At 43.5% G+C, this 17,153-nt stretch overlaps 1 protein-coding gene across 2 annotated transcripts in view; it reads left to right on the top strand.

Annotated features, from left to right (window-relative positions):
• PRORP (protein only RNase P catalytic subunit) overlaps window positions 1-16,921 on the top strand; it is a 57,241-nt gene extending 40,320 nt beyond the window's left edge. For both annotated transcript variants that reach the window (XM_081208898.1, XM_081208899.1), the window contains exons 6-8: window positions 13,247-13,395; window positions 16,212-16,407; window positions 16,721-16,921. In XM_081208898.1, the coding sequence (XP_081065024.1) occupies window positions 13,247-13,395; window positions 16,212-16,407; window positions 16,721-16,849 (474 nt within the window). In that variant the 3' untranslated portion in view covers window positions 16,850-16,921. The remainder of the gene's footprint in view (window positions 1-13,246; window positions 13,396-16,211; window positions 16,408-16,720) is intronic.
• The last annotated feature ends 232 nt before the right edge of the window (window positions 16,922-17,153 follow it).

Genomic DNA, 17,153 nt, shown 5'->3' with positions numbered 1-17,153 from the left:
TTTAAAAAAAACCCCACCTCAAATATTTTCTTTCCCCACCCCTGAACTAGAATGAAACCTGAAATGTTGGTTGAAAATCTCTGTTGGACCAAAATGAACCTTAAACAAACCCTTTTTTGTTCTCTTTTATTAACAAAAACCAAACCAAAACTATTATGAGCATTGTTTCCAAACTCAAAGAGTAATCCCTTTCGATATTTGCATGTAGGGTTACAATGCGCAGATATTATTGAGGTGGAGGAAGGACATGGCACACCCTCTGTCTGCCCTTGCAGAGAAACAGGAGTCAGAATGATATCTACTCCACCTCCAACCCTGGAATGGACCCTGCCTGGGAACTGGCACACAAGCACTTCCATTGTATCCCCCGCAGTGAGCAGGCACTAGCCCTCACCCAGTGGGGCAGCGATTTTATTTATTTAACAAACATTATGTACTGTTTTACTGTAAAAGAACTTTTTAAGTGGTTTACACAAATATAAAATAAAGCATTAAAGTTATCAGTTAGCAGGGATTTGAAAACATTCAAAAGATGATTTAAATCAACAGTAGGATAGGCTTACCTAAACAGAAATGTTTTAAGCCAGCACTGAACAGAGAACAGTGCAATGAAGGCACCTGCCTGCCTTATATTAGTTAATAGGCAGGTAGTGTAGTGTAGGTGTTGCCATATTAAAAGTTGAATTTATTACAAGCACTGAATGAATATTATCTGGCACCCATAACACGACCAGTTCTACAGCTTGAAGCAGGTGGGTGGGCATATATTGGATCACGTCCTAAGAGGTTAAGGGCTTTATAATGAATAGTAACACCCTGAACTTTGCCTGGTAGCAAATGGGCATCCTGTGCAGATCTCGGAGCAGAGGTGTTATGTTCTGCAAGATTGTAAAGCCGTTTGGACAGGAAAAAAAGAATAATCGTCCTCAATTGTCAAGCCAGCAGGCTTGTGCTAAATTGCAGCCTGGAGGCATGGATGTTTTTGCCTTGCTGGAGCGAGCTGTTGCTGTGTAAATGCCACAAGGCTTTCTGTGATCTTATTCTCATCTCCCTCCATCTGTCCTTCGCTAGAGGCCAGGTTTGAAGAATTGCACAACCATTTCTGTGTTCCCAAAGGGGCTTTGGCCACGTTTCCCGAATATTCCCCACCTTCCTGCCAGGGCTGTATGGGAAAACCTTTTTTTGAAACAGAGAGTAGTTTCAAAAACAGCATGTGAGGTCTGATGTTCAAAGGCAATATCCCCCAGGGTGTACACAAGCCCTTTGATGTGCTTAAAGTAGCTCTTTGGATCCAGACCACAATATGGAAATTGGAAAAAAATGGGGAGGGGGATTTGCAGGGGAATATTGCATCCTATGATTACAGTCTGAGATGCACTTTTCTTATGCATTGGCATAATAAACCAGGGACCAAATTAACTGTTTTCAAGGACAGTGTTCCGCAAGTCAAGCAAGATTGTAAAATGGAAGCAACCTACATAATGTAATGTTCTCCCTCCCACACACACAGAGACAAGAGACCGAGAAGAACAGTGTGCTTGCATTTGTGTAGGTGCAGCAGGTGTCTGATGGGTGGTGTACGTTATCTCTTGCTCCTACTTCTCTTTCTCTCTCACTTGTTCCCCCCTTTTGTTCATTTAGATTTAAATTTACTTAAATCTTCCTACGTTTTCTTTATAAAAATAAAAAAAAATTAAGAGCGAACATGTAAATCCTAAAATAACTAACATCTGGCGAGTGGGTGCTTTGTACACACTGTACAGTTAAAGCACATACCCCACCACACCCCAAAATCCTCCTAAGTCCCCAGCCTCCCCTTTCTCACCTTCAGCTTGTCCTGGTGTGTACCAGTCATGGCTGGGATCCTTTTCCTCATCCTTGGTGTCCTTTCAGTTCATGACAGTGTCCGTCCTTCAGCCCACCCCCAATGCTGCCATGTGTACTGCCCTTGGCCCCTCCATGATGGAACTGTTGTCAGTTTAGCAAGGCTGGATTCTCCCTACACTTACAAGTTGAGACCGGAGGGAGTGGGGCTGGCACAAATGGCAAAGGTGGGAGCAGTCGGTGCGCACCCACATCCCCCCACCCATACACGGTTTGAGCCATTGCCCATTCACCCAAATGCCTGAAGAGAGCTTCTATGTCCTCATCAATCAGGACCAAATGGCTGACTTAGAGACCCTTTCAACTTTCCCATAGCCAGTTCGCTTTGAAGTGAGAAGCTGTAGCTCCATGGGAGATCACACACTTCTTGTGGAAAAGGTCCCCAGCGCAGTTCCCAGCATCTTCAGGGGAGGGCAGGGTCAGTATAAGCTTACAGCTTTATGCAAGTCAAAGGGAAATGCATTCTTTTAAGAGAAGATATGCAAGGAAAGGCAATATTCTTACAGGGCCAGAGCCCTGAGAATTGGTAACCAATAGTTTTGTACAGTGGTACCTCGGGTTAAGAACTTAATTCATTCTAGAAGTCTGTTCTTAACCTGAAACTGTTCTTAACCTGGTACCACTTTAGCAAATGGGGCCTCCTCCTGCTGCTGTGCCGCCATGCGATTTCTGTTCTCATTCTGAAGCAAAGTTCTTAACCCGAGGTACTATTTCTGGATTAGCGGAGTGTGTAACCTGAAGCGTCTGTAACCTGAGGTACCCCTATACAGGGGGAGCTCAGGTTACAGACGCTTCAGGTTACAGACTCCACTAACCCAGAAATAGCGCTTCAGGTTAATAACTTTGCTTCAGGGGGACTCGGCTGGCACCGCTAGCGCCCTCCCGACTCGTGAAGGAGCCTTTTTAAAGGCTTCGGATCGGGTGCCGGGGAGTGGCGTGGTGCTTTGAGTCTATCGCTTCCCCTGCCGAGCGCAGCCGCATGCCATTCGACAGAGAGCACTGGCTTCTTCCATTGGAAATTCGGACTATCAACAACAACCCGTGAGTAATTGGGAAACCGGGTACAAAAGGAGAAAAAAAGAATTTTTTTTCGGATTCGGCACGAGCGGGGGTGATCTAAAAAGGAAGTCAGTCCCCCCCTGATTGTAAACATTCTAAAACAAGGACTGGGTAACCAAGATCGAAAGAGAAGTCTATTGCTGATAAAAATCATTAATTCCACAATGGGAAATTACAAGAATTGTGCTGGAGGAGAAGAGTGGAGGGTGAGAGGGAAAATGCAACCCCCCCTGGGAACCGGGGCGATTCGTAGAGCCTGGCGAAGAGAGACGGAGACTTTGACAGCTGTCAAAGTAGCTGTCAAGGTTGGAGAATATAAAGAGGACTTTGTTACAAGGATTTTGCTGGCTAATTCTGTTACAATTTGACATAATATGGATATAAACGGTCGGAAAATAAGGAACAACAAGTTGACTTTTGGATTAGAGCAGTGTTTCCCAACCTTTTTTGGGCAAAGGCACACTTGTTTCATGAAAAAAATCTCGAGGCACACCACCATTACAGCCCCGTGACGTCAGCGCGCAGCGTCACGCCGGGAGGGACATGAATTGCTAGCAAATTACATAATCACCTCCTTGAGGGCTGGCTCATCTTCTCCGAAGGCAGAACCCCATTAATTAACAGCACAGACTCACACCATAGCCAAGACGAGGGGGGGAAACCTCAGTCATGCACAGTCATGCACATGTGGGGGCTAAATGAGGACGAAGACCGGGCAGAGAGCAGGGTTCAAATCACCCCACCTGGCCAGGACAATCCCTGGGTGCTCCCTTGGGCCACTCGCCTGACCCACCTCGCAGGGCTGTTGTTGCGAGGATAACACGGGGAGAACCACGCGCGCCCCCGGGAGCTCCTTGGAGGAGAAAGCGGGCGATGAATGCAATGCACGAAATATATGAGAGGCGACCAGGTTTTGCAGGTGAGGGGCCCCCGCCAGCCTCCGCTTCCAACACCCGGCGCAACGACGCCGAAGTTTCCCCCCGGGCTCGGCTCGGGGAGCAGCGCTGCTCCCCCCGGCTCCCCTTCGCCCTCCCGGCTCTCTCTGCCGCCCACTGGGGACCCCCCTCACCTGCCAAGTCCGGAGCGCCGGTGGAAGTTGCATGCATGCATGCAGGGCGCCGCGTTGCCATTGCATTGCACTGCACTCCATGCAACGCCTGCACGCATGCATTGCCTTGCACGCCCGCCAAGGGGTCTCCCCGCGGTCCGATGCGTCCCCTCCGGCGCGGATGCAGCATTGCAAAAATAACCCCCCCCGACGCAGCCCTACCTGGGGGGCAGCCTCCACCGTTCCGCCTCCGCGGGGATCCCCGGGCTCCATCCTGCCGCCCGATCTCCGCGGGGGCGCAGGCAGGCTGCGCGGTGTCTGCGCGGAAGAGCCCCTGCCCGCCCGGCTGCCGCCGCTGCGCTCATTCCATGGCCGGGAGAAGAGCGCTTCAAACAAAACGCCCGGCCCGCCAGGCCACGCTGGGAAACGTAGTTCGCGGAGCCCAAGGGCGAGGGGACTACGGATCCCGGCAGCCCCCGCGCCGGGGACGGAGGGGGAGAGGCCGGGTGCAGGGATGGAGGGACGGGTGGGCGAGCGAGTGAGTGAGTGGCAGCCGCCAAGCCTTGGCCGAGAGCCAGGAAGGGCCTCCCCGGAGGAGGAGGAGGAGGAGGAGGGAGGCGCAGAGCGGGAGGGAGGGAGGGAACCCCAGGGGTCATCTAGTGACGGCGCCCCAATCGAAAATTTGACTTTAAAAAAAAAAATCTTTCAAATTTTTTAATTTTTCCCGCGGCACACCAGGCAACATCTCACGGCACACTAGTGTGCCGCGGAACAGTGGTTGGGAAACACTGGATTAGAGGATACAAAGTTACTGCAATCCCCCTAGAGAGGTTTCGGGACATTACAAGTGGTCGTACGTGGAAAATTACTCCGGGACTAGCACAGGACTTATCTTCTGGGAAAGCTGCAAAACTGAAATAGTATTTTGTCTACAGAGGTGTTTACATTAAAAGGAGACAATAGAATTTTCTATTGAAGAAAGGAAGGGACTGGACATAAGTTTTGGTTCCTGAACAACAAACCTCTGTAGAGATACCAGATCTCGGAATAAGAACGTTTTAGCAGCTGAACAAGACAAGAAACCTGAGAAAGTAAGGAATAAAAAGAACAAAGGACTAACTACGACACGGAAAGAACAATGGGAGGAGCAACAAAGACCAAGGAAATTAAAGGCCTCTATAGGACTGGACTTTTGGAAGTTAAACATCATTAAAATAAACAAATTAAAAGAAAACCGGCAAGGTGGAAGGGGAAAAATTTTTGGCCATGGACTTGAGACCTCCAGGCTGACAACATATAGACTGATGGACATGGGGAATTCAAACCGGGGAAGGGAGGGGGGAGTTTTGGAATCCAAAGGCTATGTAACCAACTTTTGGAACTTTCTTATACTTTTTATCTTTTATTTCTTTATATAACTTTTCTATATTATGGTATTTTTATCTGACATGTTTAAAAAAAAGGGAATTCGTGGAAGGAAAATGGGGCAGATCTTGGGGAAAAATCTTTTTTCTTTTTCTGTTAAAGATGAGGGGTGATGGTAAGATTATATAATTTAAATTGGTTAATGGGTTAAACATATTAAGTTTTAAACTGGGAGTGAGAGCTTGTGGAACCAAATTAATGAAAGGGGAATACAGTCGGGAGGGGGAAGAGGGAGTCCTAGAAAGAAGGTTACGAAAGTAAGGTTTTAAATATATTTCTTTCTTTTCTATCTTTTCTTTTTCTGTTATATTGGAAATTCTAATAAATATGATTTTTTTTTAAAAAAAATAACTTTGCTTCAGGATAAGAACAGATATTGTGCTCCGGCAGCGCGACGGCAGTGGGAGGCCCCATTAGCTAAAGTGGTGCTTCAGGTTAAGAACAGTTTCAGGTTAAGTACGGACCTCCAGAACGAATTAAGTACTTAACCCGAGGTACCACTGTACTGAAAATCAGGGGTGGACAGAAGGCAGGCTAGGATCTAGTAGATTTCTGAGCAATTATTTATGTTATTTCAACAAGAGTTTCTGATGCCCAGTTGTTTTAACATTTAGCAACAACAAAGGGGCACCTTTTCCTCCTTAAATTCAGCTGCTTAAATGCAGGAAGCTTGCAGGGCATTCAACTAAGTTTTACTCAGAGTGGACCGATTGAGATCAATTGACCAACCATAGCCATGTTCATTCATTTCAAAGAGTTTGCCTTGAATAAAATGTAGTTGAATGCCACTCCTAGAATGGACTTTTGTGAGGAAAGATTATGAGTTTGGTTCAGTTCTGGTACTGAAAACAAATTATTGAACTCAGAATATGCTCAGAGGCACCCTGTTCTTTAAATCTAACTGTATGCCTTCTTTCCGGTAAAAAGAAAGAAAGAAAGAAAGAAAGAAAGAAAGAAAGAAAGAAAGAAAGAAAGAAAGAAAGAAAGAAAGAAATGTTTGTATATTTGCATCTCAGAACTGGGTGCTCCTTGAACATTTTTGGGAAACCTCTTTTTGAGACAGTGGTGTTGCAAAAGAGACTGTTTTCTTGTCTCAAGATTAATGCCGGAACTCAGATTTCTGAAGAATCCATGTTTTATGCATTGTGACATCTGATTAATACTGAGCCATAGCAGCTTGCCATTTAGCAAGAGTAATCTGTGGAAATTAGGCAATTGAGGAAAACTTCTCTTGCCTTTAAAGTATTGTAAGTAATATGCTGCTGGGACTCTGAAAACAGTTTTTTTAAATCCAGTGCTTCAAATACCCCACCTTGAAATATTTCCTATGAAAGTACAGTTTGTAAATACTGAAACAAAATACAAAATTCCATGTCACCTTTTGCAGCAGAAGACCAAAGAGGCTTGTGGCACCTTAAGGACTCTTAGGGTGGCATAAATTTTCATAGACTAGAGTCAGTTAAGGTACTAAAAGGCTTAGCTTTTGCTGCTGCAGCCTATGATAGCTACCTTTCCTCGTTCTGTAGTATATTTTGTGGCCTCTCACAAATCCTCCCATGAAATGAATGGGAAAATTGTGTATTCCTGAACTCATCCCTCATATTTTCCTCTTGAAGCTGAAACTCACTCCCTTTATTTGGCAAAAACAAAAGAAACCACCTCCTGAAGTATTCCTTCTTGTATCAGCAAAGGTGAATTCACCCAAATGTGACTTCCTTCTATGTGACAAAGCTATGGCAGGTGAGTTGCCATTTGGCTGAGTCATAATTTGTAGTGTTTTCCTACAAAAGCACTCAGGGAATTCCCTTCTGAGAAATGTTCCCATATCCTGAGGAGGAAGATAGTTGTACAAAAAGCCTGACCTTTTAAAAAGTATGACACACTCTTTATGCTATGTGGTGCAATGATTATGAGCCCATGACTGGGAACTGGGACTGTTGGCTACTGTTCCTTGCTTGTACGGATAACCTGGTGCAGTTTTGATTCCTTCAAACTGATGTCTAAATTCCCATTGATTGCAGTCATCTTGGGGATGTACTATCACTACTGTTGATTACATAATGTTGTAGTTTTCATATGTCAGCCGGGAACTTCTACGCCCAAATGCGCATCTATGCACCTGTGTTCTAATCATGTGACTATTTTCATCCCTGGTCAATTGTGAGACATGGCAATGCACTCTCTCACCCATTCTCATTGTGTCACATATCCCATTTGTGACTGGGGGGTACCGTTTATCTGCACCCAAAGGTCAAATTCTCAGTTTGTGGTGGGACAGTCTCCTCCCCTTCTGGCAATAAGGCTCCACCTTCTAGCAAAGGATTTAAATTACACAATGTTTACAGTATTACTGTAGCTGTTTTAGATTTTCTGTCTTATTGCTGATGGTTTTTGAGAGACTATGACAAAACAGGAAAGGGAACCTCTTTGCTCTCTAGGGCACTGACTGTGGGGCAGCAAACCACCATCAGGTTTTTTCCATAGCTCCATGTGACAGCGATCCTTTTGTGGCAAGTGATTTGAGTGCAATGGCTCACCAGGAAATTGTCTGCACTTCTCTGCCAATGTTCTCTCTTATTTTTTAAAAAATGCCCCATTCACATGGTAGGATGCTGTCTACAAAAGCCTTGTATTTAGGGGCACATTTTCTGCATGGAGCAATTTTGAAATACTTGTTTTACTGAACAAAGCAAGAAGCAAATCCATTGCTCTTCAGTATTAACAGGAGGTTTTCAAATAGCTGGTGATGGCTTTCACCATGTCAGTGCAGTGGGTGGGATCACGTGGGCCACAGAGAAGGGGTGGGGAACTGGATCTGGCCAAAGGGACAAACATAGAAAAGCCAACAGAAGCAGAGAGGTTGGTGGATGATGTTTGTGTATGGCAGGTGCGGTGTAGTTTGGGGAAAACAAATGCACGTCTGTGGGGAGGAAGTCCACAATGGAAAATGCCCTCTAATTGCACCATGCATAATTTGGAATGTCAGTGTAGTGGTTAGAGCAGGGGTCAGCAACCTAAGGCCCATGGGCCGGAAGCGGCCCACGGAGGTCGTTTGACCGGCCCACGAGCCGCCCCCAAACCGAGCTGCCCGCTCACGCACTGCACTAAACCAGCGCAGCACGGGGACCTGCTTCCACGGCACTGAAAATCACATCTGTCCATGTGCAGACACCAAAAATCACAGATGCACGCTCTCACGATCTGGCCCATGGAGGGATCTCCACGGGACCGATCCGGCCCAGGCAAGATAAACCTTGCTGACCCCTAGGTTAGAGGGTCAGACTAGGACCTGGAAGACCAGAGTTCAAGTCCCCACTTGGCCATGAAATTTACTGAGTGACTATGAGTCAGTCATGGCCACTATGCCTAATCTATTCCACTCATACTGGTGGATCTTCGCTTCACCTGCTCATCATCAACTTTGGATGATTCATCTATGCTCTTAGAATTCCATATTGCAGTGCTAACCAGAAGCATGTTTCAGTAAACATCTGGGAGAAACAGTCAGCCTTTGAACCAAGTGTGAACGTTATATAGTTTAATGGGATATTTTTATATCTACATTCTAACTTGAATGCCTCAGTACAAGGTGGGGCAGGATTCAAAAGCAAATAAGGTAAATGAATCAGTATTCCTCTTCTGCCAACAGACTAACAAGATTTTGGGAGGGCCCCGTGCAAGAGCCCATCGGTGGTGTCACCTTGACCATTGAGGAAGGAGGAGCAGCGAGGGTGGGGTGCTAGGACTGAGAACACACCCAAGTATTATCTGCGCAAAAAACTTGGAGAGGCACCTAAAACTTTTTAAATATTAAGGCAAAAGCCAATATTACAAGATACCTTTTGGTATCATGTGAACTTGGACAAAGCATATTTTGTGCATGTGAATTCCTATTTGCCATTCACAATGCTGACAGACTTTCTTTGTAGCGATGCAACCATCTAAAAAAACCAGGGGAATTTTCACCACACTGTCAACATGCTTGGGCATTACCCAGCTGTTCAGGGAATGCATTCAAGTTGCCAATTCCACCTTTTCCTCTTGAGTTCCTTTCTTCTTTCACCACCTCTCTTACACACACCACATTTGTTTAAAGCATTTCTTATTGAATTTGATCGTCTGCACTTCTGTTGCTAATTAAGTTCCCCCCTCCCTTTTTAAAAGGTTGCATTATTTAAAGAATTTTTTTAAAATTAGTTTTCTTACCTGCCCTTCACTTTAAGGTTCCAGTGCTGGTTTAAAAAAATCTATACATTAAAAAAATGTATGAATATTGTCATGCTATAGTTTCCTTAGCTGCTGTGAACTACAGTGTGACAGCAAATGGGGCTGTCAGTGTTTTTGGACCATCACAGCAGAATCAGAGGGTGAGGAGACATCAATAGAACTGGTGATGGAGGCAGGCAGGTGGCTGGGTGGCTTTGATGAGAAGTAAAGGAACCGGGTGGGTGGCTTTGGCAAGGAGTAGCTTCAATGAGGAGTGAAGGGAGGCAGCAGGTGGCTTAAGTGAGATAAAAGTGAGGCAGTGGGTGACTTTGGTGATGGAGATTATGGCAGGTAGGTGGAGTTGGTGAGCGCAGTGAGCAGGGGCACAGGCCCTAGTTACCTAGTATAATCACACAATTTACACCATTCCTGAAAAGCAAATCATTTCTTCTAGTTTCCCCTTGGTTTTTCTAAATTGACCATTTGTGCTTGACCTGCCATGGAAGCCTGATAAGCATCCTGGATCTTATTGATCTATGAAGTAAGGAGAGAATTCAGAAGAAACTAGAAAGCACAAAAAATATTGACAAGTCTCTGAGAATGGCTGATCAGATGGCTCAGAGAGATTACAAGTGTGCAGTGTTACTAGTGCCATGGTAAAAATAAGGCCCTCAAGCACAGCTACACATTTGTTTTGTCAACCCTGCGATCCAGGTTTCAGTTTTCTGATTTTACTCTTATTGTTTGATGCAAATTGCTTTGGTTAGGCTTTTAAATGAATGCAGGATGCAAAATTTAAAACATAAATGCCTGTTCCCTCCCCACCAAGGTGTGCCTGGCTTCTTCACTATACAGTGGTACCTCTGGTTACGAACTTAATTTGTTCCGGAGGTCTGTTCTTAAGCTGAAACTGTTCTGATCCTGAGGCGCGATTTCGCTAATGGGGTCTCCCGCGGCATGATTTCCGTTCGCATCCTGGGGCAAAGTTCACAACCAGGAGCAGTTACTTCCGGGTTAGCAGAGCTCATAACCTGAAGCGTTCATAACCAGCATTCGTAACTAGAGGTACCACCGTGCAGCTTTCAGCGAATGCTGAAGACACGCCTTTTTAGCCTGGCCTTTGACACCAGAAAAGTGTTTTCAGGGCCCACCTTATTCTTGGGATTGTAATCTGTTTTCACTGTTTTTAATTTTAACCCACCCTGGGACCTGTTGGTGAAAGGCAGGTAGTAAGTTTAACAATGAATAATATAGTTTGAAAAGGCAAATGTTTCCAAGAGTTTATTGACAAATCCAGTACTGATCCCCAAGTATACCCATTGGCTGCTGGCTCAGGGTAGTGTTGTTGTTTTGTAGTGAATAGGAATGCAATATTATACCAGGGTATAAAGAATTGCAGCACCTCCTCATTTTTGAGGAGTTATATCTCATGTTATATCTGTCTTCACATTGTGTTTGAAAAATTTGCTCAACCACTCCTAGAGTCCTTGCACTTGCCCTGCATTGGTGCTTTCTGGAAGCAGCCACATGGGAGTTCATGAAGTATTATCACCTATGATATGTTGTGGTTTTCATCTGTTTTGTCTTTCTGCTTTTATCTTTTTTTATGTGTTAGCTGGCCCATGTGCCCTGCTGCCTGCCCCACCTCAGTCCCTTCCATTTTTCACATTTGGCCAGAGCCCCTTTGTCAGCTACTATATTTTTCTCCATAGGTTCATATTCTCAACAGAAAAGAAGCAGACCGCTTCACATTTTAAAATGAACTTCCATTGGATTTCTTAAGAACAGATTGTCCCATTGAGCACTGAATATTTTCCATTCTAAAGCAACAGCCCTTAGCATTTGACTAGTGTGAGTGCCAGCCATTTCTCGGAACATTTTTCTTTGATTCAGTCGTTTGAAGATTGGGCTATAAGTGAGTGGAAGCTTTCAGACATAGTCTGATGAATATAAAGAAACAGCACAGCGAAATTGTTTCTTTCCCCCTTTTATGGTGGGCTTTTATGTTTTCCTTAAAGATCTAGAAGTAGACTTTAGAAAGATTTTAGCAGTGTGTCATTTGGGGCCTGATCTTAACATTAGAATGTAAGAAGAGACCTGCTGGATCGGGTCAATGGTAATGAGAAATCTGCAGTGTGTTGGGCACCCAAAAATATAGTTTTTGCCTTTTGGAAATAATTATTAACTATTATTTCGTGATTGGAAGGGAGAATATATGTGCAATTGTAAAGCAAGAAACGTTTGCTTTAAAATCCACTCATTCAAACCATTTGAACCATTCAGTTTTCTTTATGACTAAAAGAAAGTGGTTTCTCTTGTGTGTTCTTTTTCTAAGAAGCAGTTATATGTGGGAGTAGTATAACCAGACAGGAAATCTCATTGTAGCTATGTATAGACCACCACAGTAATATCCACACCTAAAATTAGAGGCAGACTATTATAAAAGGAAACAGGTAGAAGGAGGCATTCAGCAGTTCTAAAACAAAACAAGAACACAGAATTTCCTATTTATCTGAGTACGGATAGCTCCTGAATTCTTGCAGGATTTGTTTTCAGGTACTTCACAGTGATCGCAGGTCTTTTCCATTGGTAATCAGGCTTTTGAAGACTGCCTTCAAAGTTTAGATAGGGCCAAGCTAGGTTTCTTCAAACAGGACTACTGCTTTTGCGCAAGGCCAGTTTGACCATACAGATGAGGTAGGCAGAAGCGACACAATTCAAGGGCTATGCTAGAAGCAATGTCCAAATCTGGACTTTTGTGCTGCTTCCAGCACAGCTGGCTTCCCAAAATGCTGTGTGACATCTTGGGAGGTTCTCTTAGTTCAAGCTGGGCCAACCTCACCCTGTTTGTGGCGGAAAGAGAATGTGAGCTGGCCCAGGCTTTGTGCTCATCCTTGCTGTGATTCAACTTCCAACCCTCCCTTCCTATTATAACTGTGGCTTCCTGTTGTGTTTCACTGCCAGCCAACTCCTAACCATTTCTACAGTTTCAATGCAGCCTCTCCCCCTAGGATATTGAGGGTGGATGGTGGTAGGAATGCAAGGGGAGAGAATCAAAATATGAGCCAAAAATATGAGAAGGTGGGAGTTTAACTGCAGTGGCACATGAAGGAAGAAGTGTAGGCACCTATATTTTTTCTAAATTTTCAGCCTATATTCTCTTAAGGCTGGGGTGGCAACCTTTTTCAGCTCAAGGGACACATTCCCTTCTGGACAACCTTTGTGGTGTGAGAGGGCATCACAAGCCAATGATCAGAAGCAAAAGTGGGAAGAGTAAATGTTATCTTTGGATAGTAGGCTGGTGAGGGTTTGGCTTGGGAGAGTATGTAGCCTAGGGAGTGGTTTTCTGGCCAGATAGAAAGGTCTGTATTTGGTCCTTGAGCCTGAGATACCCGCCTCCCTGTGCTAAGGGCTTATTTGTTAAATGTAATTTCAGCTTCAGCAGTGGCCTGCAATAATTCAGAGGTTCAGATCTGACCATAGAGGACAATGTGTTATCCAGTATTAAGATAGAAATACAAGAATGCAAGACGTGGTCCATGTATTAGAAGCTTGTTTATGTCTTCATTTTCTTAAATGCTGGTTCACTGAATGTTTGCTGCTTCTTTTTCTTTCTTCCCATAGCTGCTGAATGTTGTCAGCTACCTAGCACAGCAGAATCCACGGATGCTTATACTGGGGCGCAAACACATGCTGAAGAAATCTTCTCAGTGGCACAGAAATGATATGGCTGCTCTGCAGAAGAAAGCACACTTCTTCTTTACTGAAAACCTGTATGTTCTGATGTTTAACAATGTCATCTTCAGAAACATTTATACTGTACTAGATTCAGGTTGTAGCTTTAGGACACTTTGACAAGCAGACCCTGAGTTTGATCATTTAAGGCAAATGTTTTTAGTTGTACAAGCAGTACATTCTTGATGGGTTGCATTTCTTAATTTTGAACTTCTCTGCAATATTTAAATCCTTTTCCCAGCCCAAGGTAATATAAAACAAATGTAGGTCTTTTGTTGTCGCTGTTCAGTAGTGCAGCTTTGCCTTGTAGGTATTTAATCAATGATCAGCTACTTTGTATTCCCAACCACATTTGAACACAGTAAGTGTGCCATCCTAGCCATTAAGGCCAAGCAGCCGACGAGGTGTTTATCAGACTAAGCTGAGCTCGTTAAAACATGCCTCTCTCATCCAAAAGATCAAGCAAATTGGCATCGGCGAAACTGTCCAGAACTGCTAGATGAGCAGCCTGTGATAGAGAAATTAGGTTGACTTGAGCATTCAGCCGAAAGATCAAACACCTCTCATTATCCATTTAATCTCTTTCTCTAATACTTTCCCCTCCTTGCATCCATGTATAGTTCATTCTGGAAACACAATGAAATGAAGCAGATACAGTGGGCTGTACCCAACTAATTCAAAGTATACCCATTAAAATTAATGGGCCTAATTTAGTCATGTCTATTAATTTCAATGGGTCAATGATTAACATTGGCTACAGCCTTGTATCTTGTGTTAGGACATAGCCTTGATTTACTATTAAGTGTTGGCAGTGCTCACATGCACACTGGGAAAAATTACATTTCTCATCACATGGAAGCGTCTGTCAAAACAGAGAAGATAAAAGAGAAGCTTGAATACTATTTATTACTTACATCTGCTGGGTGTCTCATAAAATGAATTTTCTAGTCTGGAGGTTGTACAAAAATGTAATACAATAAAAAGCAACATAGACTTTAAACATCCAGCTCAACATAAAACTCAAGTACAAAAAATCCAACATACTAAAATGCAGTATAAATCACAGGAGCTAAATCACTAATAAGGGCTAAAATAACATGACCTTAAAAGGCTGGAGTGTGTATACCAGGAGGACAGCAATGGAGGGGAGATTCACTAGGGACAGCATTGCTTACCAGACCGAAAACAATGAAAAGGCCCTTTCTCTCGTGGTTATTATTTAAACTTCAGATTGAGGAGGTGCATGTAGAAGGTGTCTCAGTCTTCACCATTAAAGGCTTGGGCTGGTAGGTATCCTACCTGGTACTGAAGTTTCTAGTTGTGTAGAATTTTATAGGTCAAAGCTGGCACTTGGAATTGGGCCCAAAATTGATTCCAGAATCAGTTAAGCCAAGAGAGAAGCAGAATATCCTGAAATGCTTAACAAAGAGCACTCAACAAAGCTTTACCTATTTCAATTACCTCTGGTTATAAAACAACACAGAATTAGCATACGGTGTTATTTCTGCAGCAAAACTCTATAAACCTTAAAAGCTTGCCTTATTTTAGTACAATTGAATGTGCTTCTGTAAAATTTTGAAAATAAGTCCACTGTGAAACTGAGAGGCACAATTTTATTAAATGGTTAAATTTTGAAAGCTATCCAGCAGACCAGGTGTGGGTAATCTGTGGCCCTCTGGATGTCACTGGACTACCAACTCCATGAGCCCTGGTAAGCATGGCCAGTTGTCAGAGGATGGGAGTTGTAGTCTTGCAGCAATTGAGGGCCATGCATTAACCATCCCTGCAATTGCTGTTGTTGGCCTCTTGCTGTTGTTGGCCTCTATCTGTTTTGAGAGACAGTGGAGTGCATCTCTGGGGAAGTGATCTTCCCAGGGCACAAGCCTGGGCAGTGTGTATGGAGGTCCTGGGCTGCCCATAGAACAATACCCCCCCCCCCGGCCTCATTGATGTGATCCAAAGGAAAGCAGAGCAATATGCTTGGCTGCAGAAGTTGCTGGAAGGAGGTAAGTTGCCATCCAACCGTCTTAGGGACTTCACTCTGGATTTGTGTAGGGTTTACTCCTTAGCCATATTTTTCTCCCAAAGATATCCCACAAGGCAGCGGAGGTTTAGGATCAGTTTTTTCCTTCTTTTAGACGGGCTACCTTCGCAGGTTGACAAGCCCCAGCTTTCCCTAACTTCCCCCTGCAGCACATGCAGAAACCACTATTGGTCTTGTCTGCTCAATCCACTGGAGCTTGTCTTTGCATACACAGGAAGTCCTTAACACGCTGAGGGTTTGAGGTTCACCAGCTACCCTCACCTGGTTTACTAGCCAATCAAAGCCATTACTGGGGTGTGGCTGCTGTTGCATGCTGACAGCTTCTAGGAGCCACAGGTGAGAGCGCAGGGTGGGGACCAAAGGTGGACAAACTGCCCCGGAAGCATGATGTATCCTCCCCCAGAGGTACTACCCCATTCCTAACACCCCCAAAATCCCTGTAATAGAGACTAAAAAAATCCCTGGTGATTAAAGTTTGGATGATAGTTTCTCATGCTGTGCAGACCTAGGCCTAATTATTTTATGTTTATATCTGATAGATGAAAGATAGTTCCTACTTAGAATTAGCTACATTTATGTTTTGGTTTGGATAGTTATTTTAGATTGCAAGCTTATATTGTATCAGATTATAGTGAAAAGAGGACAATGGTTTTCTATTTTAAAAAATACTATTTTCTTAAATGTGGATGTTAAAAATGTAGATAGGAAAGGGTCAAGCAACTTAGTAACTTCATAATTAACAAATGAGAACAGTTTAAATGAGCTTCTGAGCATTTTAGCAGTGTGTGATGTTCCACCTTCTTTTTAAAGGTCTGAAGACGATCCATTCCTGCTCTATGCCACTCTTCACTCAGGAAGTCACTGTAGATTTGTTACCAGAGATCTATTACGTGATCATAAAGCTTGCCTCTCTGACAGTCTAACTCGACGGCTGTTCTTTAAATGGCAGCGGGGACATCAGATGGTGCTATCTAACTACATACCAGGAAAGAGGATAAAGTTTGAGGTATTTTTTATTTTAATGCACACCTCCTGCTGATTCAGTTCTAGTAATGGCAAATGGCTACATGTGATCATCACAGAATAATAAACTGATTTAAAATATGATTAAATTATAACATCAATGGATTAAGTTGTTAATGTGGAGTGGGTGTAATATTTACTGGCCATCCCCCAAAATAATTTCTTTGGGATTTTATTCCCGTAGTACCTATTCTGCTTACCAAACATATCTGTGAATGTATGTTGGGAGATGTGCAACACATATATTTTTATAGGAAGTAAAAACTAACAGTTATTTCTCTTTCTTTACTTAACAGTCTGTATTGAATTTTGATACAATCGTGCAGACCACAGGTAACACATGGCATATTCCCTATGATGACAACATCTTGGAAAGATCTTCTTATGAAGTGCCTACAAAATGGCTTTGCCTTCAACAGAAATAAAGGATGCATTTCTCTGAACAAAAATGTACACATGGCACTGTTGTCTCAAATAAAGCAGATACTATGTACCTATTATGGAATTCATGTTCTGATGCAAGAGACCTACATTTGATCGAATCCCTGAAACTTATCAACTCATATTTTATTATTTCTATAACGTATTGGAAATGGTGGAGAATATTATATAGCCAATTTTAAAATAAAATAAAAAATCATCTTTGATTTTTTATTTCTGTTAAAAAAAGATTCCTGATTTTCACCAATGTCTCAATTTCAGACGTTTTGTTCTGATGACTTCTTTACC

Source organism: Podarcis bocagei, assembly GCF_964188305.1.
Source record: "Podarcis bocagei genome assembly, chromosome: 1".
Lineage (NCBI taxonomy): Eukaryota > Metazoa > Chordata > Lepidosauria > Squamata > Lacertidae > Podarcis > Podarcis bocagei.
This window is presented reverse-complemented; position numbering and strand designations above follow the sequence as displayed.